The sequence below is a fragment of the Ailuropoda melanoleuca genome, chromosome 8, assembly GCF_002007445.2.
Source record: "Ailuropoda melanoleuca isolate Jingjing chromosome 8, ASM200744v2, whole genome shotgun sequence".
NCBI classification, from domain to species: domain Eukaryota; kingdom Metazoa; phylum Chordata; class Mammalia; order Carnivora; family Ursidae; genus Ailuropoda; species Ailuropoda melanoleuca.
Window position 1 is genome coordinate 55,021,001 of NC_048225.1, and position 12,752 is coordinate 55,033,752.

Below are 12,752 nucleotides of genomic sequence, written 5' to 3' on the forward strand. Positions count from 1 at the left end.
GATTTGTTGTTGAGTCCCTCTTGAATGTTCATTTCAGAATACAATTTGCATTTGGTTATTTTTATTTTTATAATTTCTGTATATTGATATTCTCTATTTTAATTATCATCATACTTTCATTTAATTCCTTAAATATGGTTTCCTTTGGTTCTTTTTAACATTATTTATAATACCTGTTTCAAAATATTTCTCTGCTGATTCCAATATCTGGGCCCCCTTGAGTTAGTATTTATAATTGTCTTTTATTTCCTGGTAAATGGGGCACTCTTCACTGTGTCTTTGCATGATTCATGATTTTTTGTTTGTTGAAAACTACATGTTTTAGATAATATATTGTGGCAACTCTTGATTCAGATTCTTCTCCCATGGAGGTTGGATATTGTTGCTGGGTGGTTTTGTTTATTCAGACTATTCTATGGTGTCTGTCTTTTTGCAGTGTGTGACTACTGATGTCTTTTTTAAAAAACCATGAATATTTAATTATTTAACACGAAAGTAGTTTATTCTGGTCATGTTTTAAAAATTATTGTTTTAATTTTTAAACCTGGCTTCTTAAAACTTCCCCTTGGGTCATCATAGGTTAGTGGTCAATGATTGGCTTAAACCCTAGGCCAGGAAATCTTCTACCCTTTGCTAATGGATCTGTTTGTCATTTGGAGAATTCATTCAGAGTTCGGTCAATTTACAATTCTGCTCCAGTCTTTACTTTCAGTGTGTTCAACCCCTTACATTCACATAGAGTCAGTAGATAGCTAGGACCCTCTCCAGTTTCTCCTTAGCAATTGTGAAGTCTTACCACCAGGGATCCCAGTATTCCCTTTTAAATTTGTTTATCTACTCTGTTGTCTGCCCTAACTAGTATTCTGACCTTAGTCTAGCTACCAGTGGTGGCCTTACTGGATTGTTTACTATTGTTCCCCAGATTGTCCCTCTGTTGTTTTTGACAGAGATGCTGGGCAATATCCAGAGCTGATTTTCTATGCTCAGCTTCAAATGAAATCAGCCCATTCTGGCACCAGTTGTCCTCTTGGCCTGACCAGCCTGCCCTGATGGAATTACTCCCAGGGAGCTGGGGGTTGGGAGACAAGGGCAGACCTAGGTTAAAATGCTGTAGATTCTCGCTGTTCTTAGTATGGTTCAGTAATTTTTCTTTTTCTTTTCTTTCTTTTTTCTTTTTTCTCTTTTCTTTTCTTTCCACACCCAGTGTGGAGCCCCGTGTGGGGCTTGAACTCATGACCCTGAGATCAAGACCTGAGCTGAGATCACGAGTCAGATGCTTAACTAACTGACCCCCGGTTCAGTAATTTTTCTTAAATAAACATTTCTCAATTTGATGTATGCCTTTGGTTAATTTTCAGAGGCCTGAATTGGTTGGTTTTCACCATTTGGTCCAGTTTTATTGTTGCTTTTTGGGGAAAGGGTTTGCTAAGCAGTTTAAACATTCCAGAACTTTAAGAATTCCCCAGCTAGACCATAACCTCCTTTGGGCAGACACCATCTTTCTCTTTTTTGTACAATATCCATCCAATGTGAATTAAATGTTTGAGCTTTCATTTCTTTATCTGTCAAATGAAATTAATAATCCTTTCATTGCTTACCTCAAAGGATCAAGTGAAATAGTGGTTAAAAATTTTGTGAAGTATAAACACTTTGTAAATGGTAAAATTCTTTGAAAAGTTTAAAGTAGTTTGCAAGCTACAACACTAATTCTTAACACTGCAATGTGTTGTGCATATAATACTTCCAAGTATTCATCCTGAATATGTGGGCTTTTTTTTTTTCCTGGTCATTTTATGCTCATAGGTTATGCTTTTGGTTCGAAAGAAGTAGGTCACGTGTTTTTTGAGGGCAGCAGCCGGCCACTTGCAGAACAGTTTGTGAATGAAAGCTAGTTCCACCAGAAGGAAAGTTTTTAGGACCTCTGTTTTCTCTCTTGCATGTTGTTCCACTGCCTGGCTCACCATTTCTGGTTCTGCAGTTAGAGAAGTGAGCTCTCAATGGAGGCCTCTCTGGATATTGGAAATAAATACTGGAGAGATGTGGAGCCAAGTAGTTCTCTGGAATATGCCAAGAATTGCCAAACACTTTGAAGCTTTTTTTGAAGTTGTTTTTGGGAAGCGTGAAGGATGGTTTATCCTTCATTCAACTACTATGTATTTAGTGTCCATTATGTGGGAAGTAATATTCTGGGTACTGGGGATTCAAGACAAAAGGAATCCTTGCTCTAATGGGGGAGATAATAAATAAATAGACAAGAAAATATATCACGTAGTGATAGGTGTCAGTAGGAAAAGTAAAGTAGTATGAGGGGATGTGGTATAACACCAGTTGGAGAAACTATTTTAGATAGGTTGGTTAAGTTAATAAGGAAGTCATTTCACATAAGGTGACATTTGAGCAGAGACCTGAATGAAGTGAGGGGGAGTATGCATTTGAATATCTGAGGGAAGGGTATTCCGGGTGTGGAGAAGAGCAAGTGCAGAGATCCTGAGATGTAAGCATGCATGGTATGTTCATTGTGATTGGAGTGGAGAAAGCAAAGGGATGGTGGTAGGAGTTGCAATCAGAAATGTGGGCATGTGAGGTCAGGTCATATAAGGCCTTGTAGACTTTTATAAGGACTTTGGATTTTATTCTGAATAAAATGGGAAGCTATTGCAGAATTGTGTGTACTGGCACAAGAAATGTAGACTTGCTGTGGTTCAGCCCCAGGAAGCAGGGAGTTAGCTAGGCAGGATATGCACAGAGGGCACTTACCTTATTTAAGAAGTGAAATCAGATTGGATGCGTAGTATATGGCAGCTGAGATTGTAGAAGTCAGGCAGACAGTACTTTTATTCTCTTGTAACTGACTATGTGTGCCCAGCAGGGACCCAGCAGATAGATATGAACTGCCTCCATGGTGGGATCTGTCAGGGTCCAAGCACAGCACAAGGGACTCTGAGTTAAAGGGAAGGGTTCAGCGTCTGCCATTCCAGAGGAGAATCTAGTGCTGGGTTTGGGAGACTGGGAAATTCAACTAGCACAGTGGAAGTAGCTTGGATGTTGGAATCAGACAGACCTGGCTATGAAGCTAACTTTTCTCAATTCTTAGTAATGAGACTTTGGGTAGTTCACTTTATTTCTCTGGACTTAAGTTTATTTGCCTATAAATACATTGAAAATAATTCCTGTTTGCAAGATCACTGTACCCTTATAAGACTTACAGGGATTTAATAAGGTAGGTCCCTAGCACAGTACCTGTCACATGGTAGGTGTTCAATAAATAGTAGCTGCTTGTAATAGGGCTATTATTTATAATAGTAGTAATGGTTAACTCCTGCAGAATCCTCATTGTGTATCAGTGGTTGTAAGCAGAATTCTTAGGTATCTCAAATTTAAGTCCAAATCCAAATTTCTGTTTTTTACCCCAAAACATGCTCCTTTCATAGTTCTCATCCCAGTAAGTGGTTTTTTTATTATTCCAGTTTCTCAAGTAGCTTTGGAGTCATCCTTAATGTCCTTCTTCTCATACTCCATATACAATACATTAGAAATTTTTGCCAGCCTAATCTTCAGAATATATCCAAAATAGGACTACTTTCCACCACCACTGTCACCACTGCTGCCACCCTATTTGAAGCCACCATAATCTTTCATCTGGATCATTTCAAATAGCATCCTAACTTATCTCCCTTCTTCTCAAACTCTTGCCTTCCTGCCATCTGATCCCAGCTCAACAGTCAAAGTAATCTTAAAATGAAGTCAAATCATGTCCCTTTTTTGCTCAAAATACTCTAGTGGCCTCTTATCTCATTTCAGATAAAAAACAAAGTCCTTATACTGGCCTCAAAGCTCGGCATGATTAGGCCCTCATTACCTGTCTGGTCTCACTGTCTACTCTTTTTCTTTCACTGATTTCCGGCTAAACTGGCCTCCATGCTATTTCTCAAACATGGTTCCACTTCAGGGCATTTATTTGCTGTTTCCTCTAATGACAGTTTCCTGTCAGTTGTGTGGTTTGCTTCTTCAATTTATTCATTGCTTAGATATCACTCAATGACACTTTCTCTAGCCATTTAAAAAACTGCACTAAAGCTCTCCCCTTAGCACTCCCTGTCCACCACCCTCAGTGGATTTCTCTGTTGCATTTACCACTATCTGATATAGAATATATTTTACTTTTTTTTTTAAAGATTGATTGATTGATTGATTGATTGATTTGACAGAGATAGAGACAGCCAGCGAGAGAGGGAACACAAGCAGGGGGAGTGGGAGAGGAAGAAGCAGGCTCATAGCAGAGGAGCCTGATGTGGGGCTCGATCCCATAACACCGGGATCACGCCCTGAGCCGAAGGCAGACGCTTAACCGCTGTGCCACCCAGGCGCCCCTAGAATATATTTTACTTTTTAGAAAATTTTGTCTCTCCCCGCAACTCACATGCAGGTAGGAATATTTGTTGTTCTTGTTCACTGCTGTTCCTCTGTCAAGCTTATGTGGGACAAATGGCATTTGGGAAAGACAGTCGCAGGCAATGTGTTCAAATTGTTTGGGCTTCAAAATCTCCTTGGGAACATAAATACATAGATTCCTGAGCCCCATCCCAGATAGAGCATAGAGAATATTGTATACCATGTGAAGGAGTTTGGATTTTATTCTCAAAGCCTTTGAAGAGAGTAACCCATCCAACCTGTGTTTTAATAAAGAATATCGGGGATGAGGTACACAGGGTTAAATTTTGGAAAAAGAGACTTCTTGGGACTGTTGTAATAGTTTAGACAAGAGATGATAAAACTTAAAACAAGGACAATAGCAATGAGAAAGGTACGGTTCTTTGGGAGTTGGTGATTGATCAGGTGTGAAAGAGTGGGAGGAATTTAGGATGATGTCCAGGTTTTCTCTTAGGTGCTAGGTGGATGGATTGTCGGTAACTCTGAGACAGGCAATACAGGATGGAAGAATGGCCTTGGGGAAAGATGGTGAGTTTACTTTTGGGTATGGTGGGTTTGAATTGCTTATGGAGTGATGAGGAAGAAATGTTCAGGAAGTAGGGGGTGTGTGGGTATGGATATGTGGTTGAGTGTTATAATAATTATTGTGAGAAAGATATGGATTTGGAAGTTACTAGGTTTCATGCATCACGAACTAATCTAGGCAACTGCTAATCTACCTTTTGTCTCTATAGGTTTACCTGTTCTGGAAATTTCATATAAATGGACTCACATAAAATGTGGCCTTTTGTGACTGACTTCTTTCACTTAATATAATGTTTTCAAGGTTTATTCATGTTGTATCATATATCAATACTTCATTTCTTTTTATTGCCAAAAATTTCATTGTATGGATATACCACATTCCATTTATCCATTCACCGGTTGAACATTTGTTTCCTTCTTTTGACTTATGAATAATGCTGCTATGAACATTCACGTGGACATACATTTTCATTTCTCTGTGGAATATGCCTAGGAGTGGAATTGTTGGATCATACCGTAACTCTGTGTTTAACTATTTGAGGAACTGTCAGACTTTTTTCTAAAGTGGCTGTATCATTTTACATTCCCACCAGCATTGTATGAGGGTTCATTCTCCACATCCTTGCCAACACTATTTGTTATCTTTTTGATTATAGCAATTTAGTGTATGTGAAGTGGTATCTCATTTGGTTTTTTGATTTGCATCTTTTCATATGCATATTGGCCATTTCTATAACTTCTTTGAAGAAATGTGTGTTCAGATCCTTTGCCCATTTTTTAATTGGGTCAGTGGCCTTTTTATTATTAAGATAAGAGTTCTTTATATATTTTAAATACAAATCCCCTATCCTATACCTTTGACCCTTGAACAACACGGGTTTGAACTGTGTGGGTCCACTTACGTACGGATTTTTTACAGTACAGTACTGTAAATGTATTTTCTCTTCCTTATTAATATTTTCTTTTTCTAGCTTGCTTTGTCATAAGAATACAATATGTAATACATAATATAAAATATGTGTTAATCGAATGTTTACGTTATTGGTGGGGCTTCCAGTCANTGACAGAGATAGAGACAGCCAGAGAGAGAGGGAACACAAGCAGGGGGAGTGGGAGAGGAAGAAGCAGGCTCACAGCGGAGGAGCCTGATGTGGGGCTCGATCCCACAACGCCGGGATCACGCCCTGAGCCGAAGGCAGACGCTTAACCGCTGTGTCACCCAGGTGCCCCCGGTAGTTAGATTTTTGGGGAGTCAAAAGTTATATGCAGATTTTGGACTGCAGAGGGGTTCAGTGCCCTTGACTCCTGCATTGCTCAAGGGTCAGCTGTTAATGATTTGCAAATTTCTCTCATTCTGTGGGTTGTCTTTCACTTTCTTAATAGTGTCCTTTAAAGCACAAAAGTTTTTAGTTTTGATGAATTCAGACTATTTTTTTTCCTTTGGTTGTTTGTGCTATTGGTATCATATTTAAGAAACCATTGCCAAATCCAGGGTTACAAAGGTTTATGCCTGTATTTTCTTCTTTCCTGTATGAGTTTTATATTTTCAGCTCTTTCATTTAGGTCTTTGATACATTTGGGGTGCTAGTCTTGACCCTGCCTTTACTTGCTTTGTGACCTTGGACTGTTCATTTGCCTTTTCTCAGCCTCACTTTTTTCATCTGTAAAGTGAAAGTTGATATGTGTGTGTATATATGGAACAACAGAAAACAGATCAGTGGTTGTCACGGGCTGGGAATCACTGGGAGAGTATTGACTACAAAGATGAGATAATTTTTTGGGGTGGTGAAAATGCTTTATATCTTACTTGTGGGGGAGTGCTTATATGACTGTACATTTTTCATGGCTCATAGAACTGTATACCTGAAAGGGATAAGTTTCACTATATGTAAATTATATTTCAATAAATCTGTCTTTGAAAAAACCAAATCTTACAACTCTACAAAGTATGTAATATTCCTTTCCATTTTGAGGCTAGAGGAAACTGAAGTTCAGAAAGGTCAGTGGACTTGCCTGTGGTCCCACATTTGGTATGTGGCAGTTCGAGAATTTGAACCTTAATCTGCCTGATCATAGAGTTTGTGATCTTCCTACTCATTTTTAGCCTGTCCTTCAAATTATTAAGTGTGTGGATTCTCTTATAAAAGGTTGACCTTCCCTTGAAAGCCAGGAGCCCTCTCTTCCTGTGAGCAGCTCCCCCAGATGTGGCTGTCACATTCTTAATCTAAAATTTGAACCCCTGGCAGATCTCATTTCTGTCAGTCATTAGTTGGGTTTGGAACTGATACTGTTGTGGAGTGCTGCTTAGGCACGATCTCCTTTTGAGGCTGTGGCCCCCATTTTGGAGCAGCAGAAGACCAATTCCAAAGCTGATGCATTTCTTTGGTTATGAAAAGCAATTTCATACCTTGCCCAATCAGCGACGCAAGGTACCTTCTCAGTGGGAGAGTGACCAGGTGTTTATAGGGCCAGTTGTTCTGCTTAGCACTTCAGCAGTCTTGCTTACCGCAGCTTATTTAAAAGCAGAGAAGTAGCTGGGCACAAGAGAGATCCAAGGCGGGGCAGGTGTACTAGTAGTCTTCTGTGTTGTTGTTGTTGTCACATCATCACCGTCATCATTTACCTGTACATGCCACCTGACAGTTTGCAATGTATTTTTGACATTCTGAGATCTCTTGTAATTCTCCAGGTAACCTTTTAGGAGAGTGCTTATATTTAGAGAGAAAGTGTTACTTGTATTCTTGGATAACTGTGGCTGCAAGGGAATTTTCTCCTTAAGGTGTGCTGAAATATATATCTCCTGTTAACTTTCATCCTCAAATTTTTCTGGTTTCAGTTTGTCAACTGGTGGTAATTTAATCTGTTGCCCTGGGGTGATTTGCCAGGGCTGCCCATTGGGTACATTTCAGGAAGTTCTAGCCTCTGAAATTGACCAGTGGCATTTCCTTTTTTGTCTCTTTGACTGCCCTACCTTCCTCTCCTTGGGAACCTATTTTTACTCCACCTTTCCTTCCAGAACCCTGGAGAGACTTAATTAATTGCAGAGCAATTGTCATCAAGCCAGCTGTTCACTGCCTATCTTGACATTTGACTTGTTTCCTATCCTGAGGTGCTACAAGAGAAGTTAATGACCTAAAAATTGCCCATCTATCATGTGAGCCTAGTTAGGAGGGAATTGTTTGATTTTTATGAAGTGTAAATAATATATTTGTAGAGAAAAGTGTTTTAAACATGTTGGCCTATATGTCAGAGATGGTTCTCTAAACAAGATGGGACAAATTGGCTGGCTAATAGAGTTTAATGACAGATTTTTCCATTAATCAGAATGGAGAATGTACTTCATTAAGGTAATTAACAGAGCACTGTGCAAGTGATACTTATTGCACACAAATTTCCAAGTTTATTTCTTCCCGTTGAATAAATTTTGGAAGAGATCTTGGCTGTGTTTGTTTGCATTAAAATGATCAGTGGCAATAAATTTCTATTTTTTCCCAAATCTGCTGGTAACTGGTATCTTGTCCTCTGCAGGTACAAAGGATTGGTGAGACACTTGCTGCTCTTCCTAACAGTGTGTGTGCTCATTGTTTGGCTCTTGGGCTCCCCTGGTGAGCAGTAGAAGTGCATCCTTTCCTAGCTCCTGGACTAGCATCCTTAGAATTAGAAAGTACCTCAGAGAGCCTAAACTAATTGATTTTACATCAGGACATTGGCGTCCAGTAAGGCGAAGTGACTTGGCCAATGTCACACAGTATACTACTGGCAGAGTCATCTGTGGGATAGTGGGTCTGGTTCTGAACTGAAAGGCAAAAGGCCTGGGTTGACATTAGCCAAGTTGTATCACCTCTCTGCTTCTCAGTATCTTCATCTGTATAATGAGCAAAGTGTATAACATAGGGCCAATTACAAACAAAAATGGCTTTTTGTTTAGTCCTCTTTCTGCTGTACCATGTTGTTCTCTGTGAGTATAAATTGAAGATTACAGAGGGGAAGCTGATGTCAGAGAAAATGAGCAATCAGTAATCGGTGTTGTTTTCTTTGTTTCTCTGTAGGATCTTCAGTCTTCCACAATGAACCCTGTGTATAGCCCCGTGCAGCCTGGGGCTCCTTACGGCAACCCTAAGAACATGGCCTACACAGGTGAGTGATGTGAGAACAGTTCTCATTTTGAAAAATGGTGGTTAAGGACATTACCAGATAACTTGCTGAATGACTTTTGGTGTACTTGACCAAGGCCAAGCTTTACCAGAGCCTCCAAAAGCTCTGGTAAAACTTGGCAACTTATGGAAGAGAGATATGTCTGGGGTCCAGTTCTTATAACTAAGCATTATTGAACTGTCAGCTAGGGGAAAGGAAGGGAGGTAACATTTATTTATTGAGTACCTACCATGGGCCTGGCCCTGTGATACACACTTTCACAGATGTTGAATTTTAATCTTAAAGCAGTTCTGCATGGTACAGCTTCTTATCACCATTTCACAGTTCAGAAAACCATAGTCATAGTGAGAGACCATGAAACAAAAACAAAAATAGATATTTGAATCCAGGTCTGCTGATTCTGAAGACTGATCTATTTCCTGAACTGCATACCAAGCTTTTCCTACTTCTCTGGTTTTGTGTATGTTGTCTGTCTGGAATGCCATTCCCCCCCCCCCCACAACTTCAACTTATTCTTTAAGAACTCAGCTCTGAGCTCAGACAGCATTCTTCCAGGAAGCATTCTCTCCCTTACTTGGCCTTAGGCAAATTTTTTAACCTTCCAGAGCCTTGGTGTTCCCATTATCAAATGAGGGCAATAGTATTTCCTTTCCTTCCCTTCCCTTCCCTTCCCTTCCCTTCCCTTCCCTTCCCTTCCTTCCCACTTATTCATTATTCTAGGTTTTTTCTAATTGAAGTATAGTTGACATGCCATATTAGTTTCAGCTGTAAAACATATTGATTCAGCAAGTCTGTATATTGTGCTATGCTCACCGCAAGTGTACCCACCATATGTCACCAAACAACACTCTTACAGTATCATTGACTATCCCTATGCCATCCCTTTTATCCCTTTTATTCATTTTGTATCTGGAAGCCTGTATCTCCCACTCCTCTTCACCTGTTTTGCATCCCCCCACCAAACTCCCCTCTGGCAACCATCAGTTGGTTCTCTGTATGTATAGATCTGTTTCTGCTTTTGTTTATTCATTTCGTTTATTTTTTTAGATTCCATTAAAGTGAAAGCATGCAGTATTTGTCTTTCTCTGACTTATTTCACTTAGTGTAATATTCTCTAGGTCCATCCATGTTGTCACAAATGATAAGATCTTATTCCTTATTATGATGAGTAATATTCTGTTTGTACACGCACACATTTACACACACCCATTTTTTTTATCCATTCATCTGTCAGGGGACGTTTGGGTTGCTTCTATAATTTGGCTATTGCAAAAAATGCTGCAACAAACATAGGGATGCATATATCTTTTCAAATTAGTGTGTTCATTTTCTTTGGGTAAATACACAGTAGTGCAATTATTGGGTCATATGGTATTTTTGTTTTTAATTTTTTGAGGATCCTCCATACTGTTTTCCACACGTTTACCAATTTACATTCTCATCAACAGTGCACAAGGGATCCTTTTTCTCCACATCCTTACCAACACTTGTTTCTTGTGTTTTTTATTTTAGCGTGTAGTGATATCTCATTATGGTTTTGATTTGCATTTCCCTGATGATGAGTGATGTTGAACATCTTTTCATTTGTGTGTTTGCCATTTTTATGTCTTCTTTAGAAAAATGTCTGTTCAGGTCTTCTGCCTATTTTTAATTGTATTATTTGGTCTTTTGGGTGTTGAGTTGTGTAAGTTCTGTATATATTTTGGACAGATCCTCTGCCCATTTTTAATTGGATTATTTAGATTTTTTGGTGTTATATAAGTTCTTTATTTATTTTGGGTATTAATCCCTTATCGGATGTATCATTTGCAGATATCTTCTCCCATTCAGTAGATTGCCTTTCCATTTTGTTGATGGTTTCCTTCACTGTGCAAAAACTTTTTATTTTGATGTAGTCCCAATAGTTTATTTTTGCTTTTGTCTACCTTGCCTTAAGAGACATATCTTAGGAGACACTGCAATGGCCAGTGTCAAAGAGATTACTATCTATATTTTCTTTTAAGAATTTTATGGTTTCAGGTCTCATGCTTAGGACTTCAATTCATTTTGAGTTTGTTTATGGTGTAAGAAGGTGGTCCAGGTTTATTCTTTTGCATGTAGCTGTCCAGTTTTCCCAGTGCCATTTATTAAAGAGACTGTCTTTTCCCCTTTATATATTCTTGCCTCCTTTGTCATAGATTAATTAACCATACAAATACGTAAATGTGGGTTTTTTTCTGGACACTCTGTTCTGTTCCGTTGATCTATGTGTGTACTTTTGTGTCAGTGTCAGACTGTTCAGATTTATGGCTGCTATCAGGATTAAAGGAGGTGTAGTGTAAGGCACTGAGCATGTAATATCTGGCACAAAGTAAATGCTTAAAAATGTTATTTACAAATAAATAAAGTTGGGTAAAATATGGTAATAGAAGTAAATGAGAAAATGTATTTAGATTGTCTAGCCTGGTGCTTAGCATATCGTGGGCCTTCAGAAATACAGTATTCCAAGGTGAAGGCAACAGTATGAATAAACACATGGGGAAGTAGAAAAGGTATGGTCAGGGTACGGTCAATACTTGAGATTAGCTGGAGTAAAGAGTAGAAAAGGGGAAAAGGGCACCTGGCTGGCTCAGTCGGAAGAGCATGTGACTCTTGATCTCAGGGTCAAGCCCCATGCTGGATGTGGAGATTACTTAAAAAAATAAAATCTTGGGGAGCCGGGGTTGAGCTCCAGACTCTTAGTTTCGGCTCGGGTCGTGATCTTGGGTTTGAGAGACTGAGCCCCACATCGGGCTCTATGCTAGGCGCAAAGTCTACTTGGATTCTCACACGCTCTCCCTCTGCCCCCACCTCCCCCCTGCCCCGTGCTTGCTCATGTACATGCTCTCTTTCTCTCTCAAATAAATCTTTTTAAAAAATAAATAATAAAATCTTCATTTAAAGAGAAAAGAAAGAAGAGGGGGAAAGTGGGAAAATGATGCTCAAAAAGTAGATGAATAATGGTCTTGATGGCAGGATTGGAGGTTGGGGGGGGGTAGAGAGTTTTGCCCCAGAAGAGAGCCAATGGCAGTGAATGGAATGTACTGGTTCCTTCTTATAACTTTGAACTTTACTGTGTATTCTGTATAACTTCCTAGACTGAAACTGGAGGGATCTCAGGGAACTCTTTCTCTGTTAGTTCCATACTTTGTTCTATAAGAACACTAGAGTGTGCTTCAGAAATTCCTCAAGTTTGTGATTTGATTTTTAAAAAATGTTTAGAACTTTTTTTATAAGGAACTATTTTTATAAATATTTAAAAATATATAGAACTATTTTTATAAACCTAAGATGAACAGTGTGTTAAGCTTCTAAGAATGCATGTTAATTTTAAAGAAATACCAATAGTTGCAGCTACTTACGTTTGTAAATCAGTATTTTCTCAATGCTCGGCAACTTAAATAACATTCAGAAATATGTTGAAGGTTGAGCCTGATAGGACTATAGCTGTTATCACTAACTTTCAGTTTCATGTTTGTGTTTATCACAACAGCCTTATTATCCCTATTTAGCCTTAATAGTAAATATTTTGAAATTTCTGTTTGAAAATATTTACTATAAACTAAAATCGTTGTATGTTTATTTATTTTTTTAAGATTTTATTTATTTGACAGACAACGACA

The 12,752-nt window shown here is 38.8% G+C and overlaps 1 protein-coding gene across 14 annotated transcripts in view; it reads left to right on the top strand.

The window, feature by feature from the left end:
- The window catches only part of FAM168A (family with sequence similarity 168 member A), a 171,498-nt gene that overhangs the window by 102,780 nt on the left and 55,966 nt on the right, over positions 1 to 12,752 (top strand). For all 14 annotated transcript variants that reach the window (XM_034666378.1, XM_034666368.1, XM_034666379.1 and 11 more), the window contains one exon: positions 9,006 to 9,093. In XM_034666378.1, coding sequence (XP_034522269.1) covers positions 9,024 to 9,093 — 70 coding nt within the window. In that variant the 5' untranslated portion in view covers positions 9,006 to 9,023. The remainder of the gene's footprint in view (positions 1 to 9,005; positions 9,094 to 12,752) is intronic.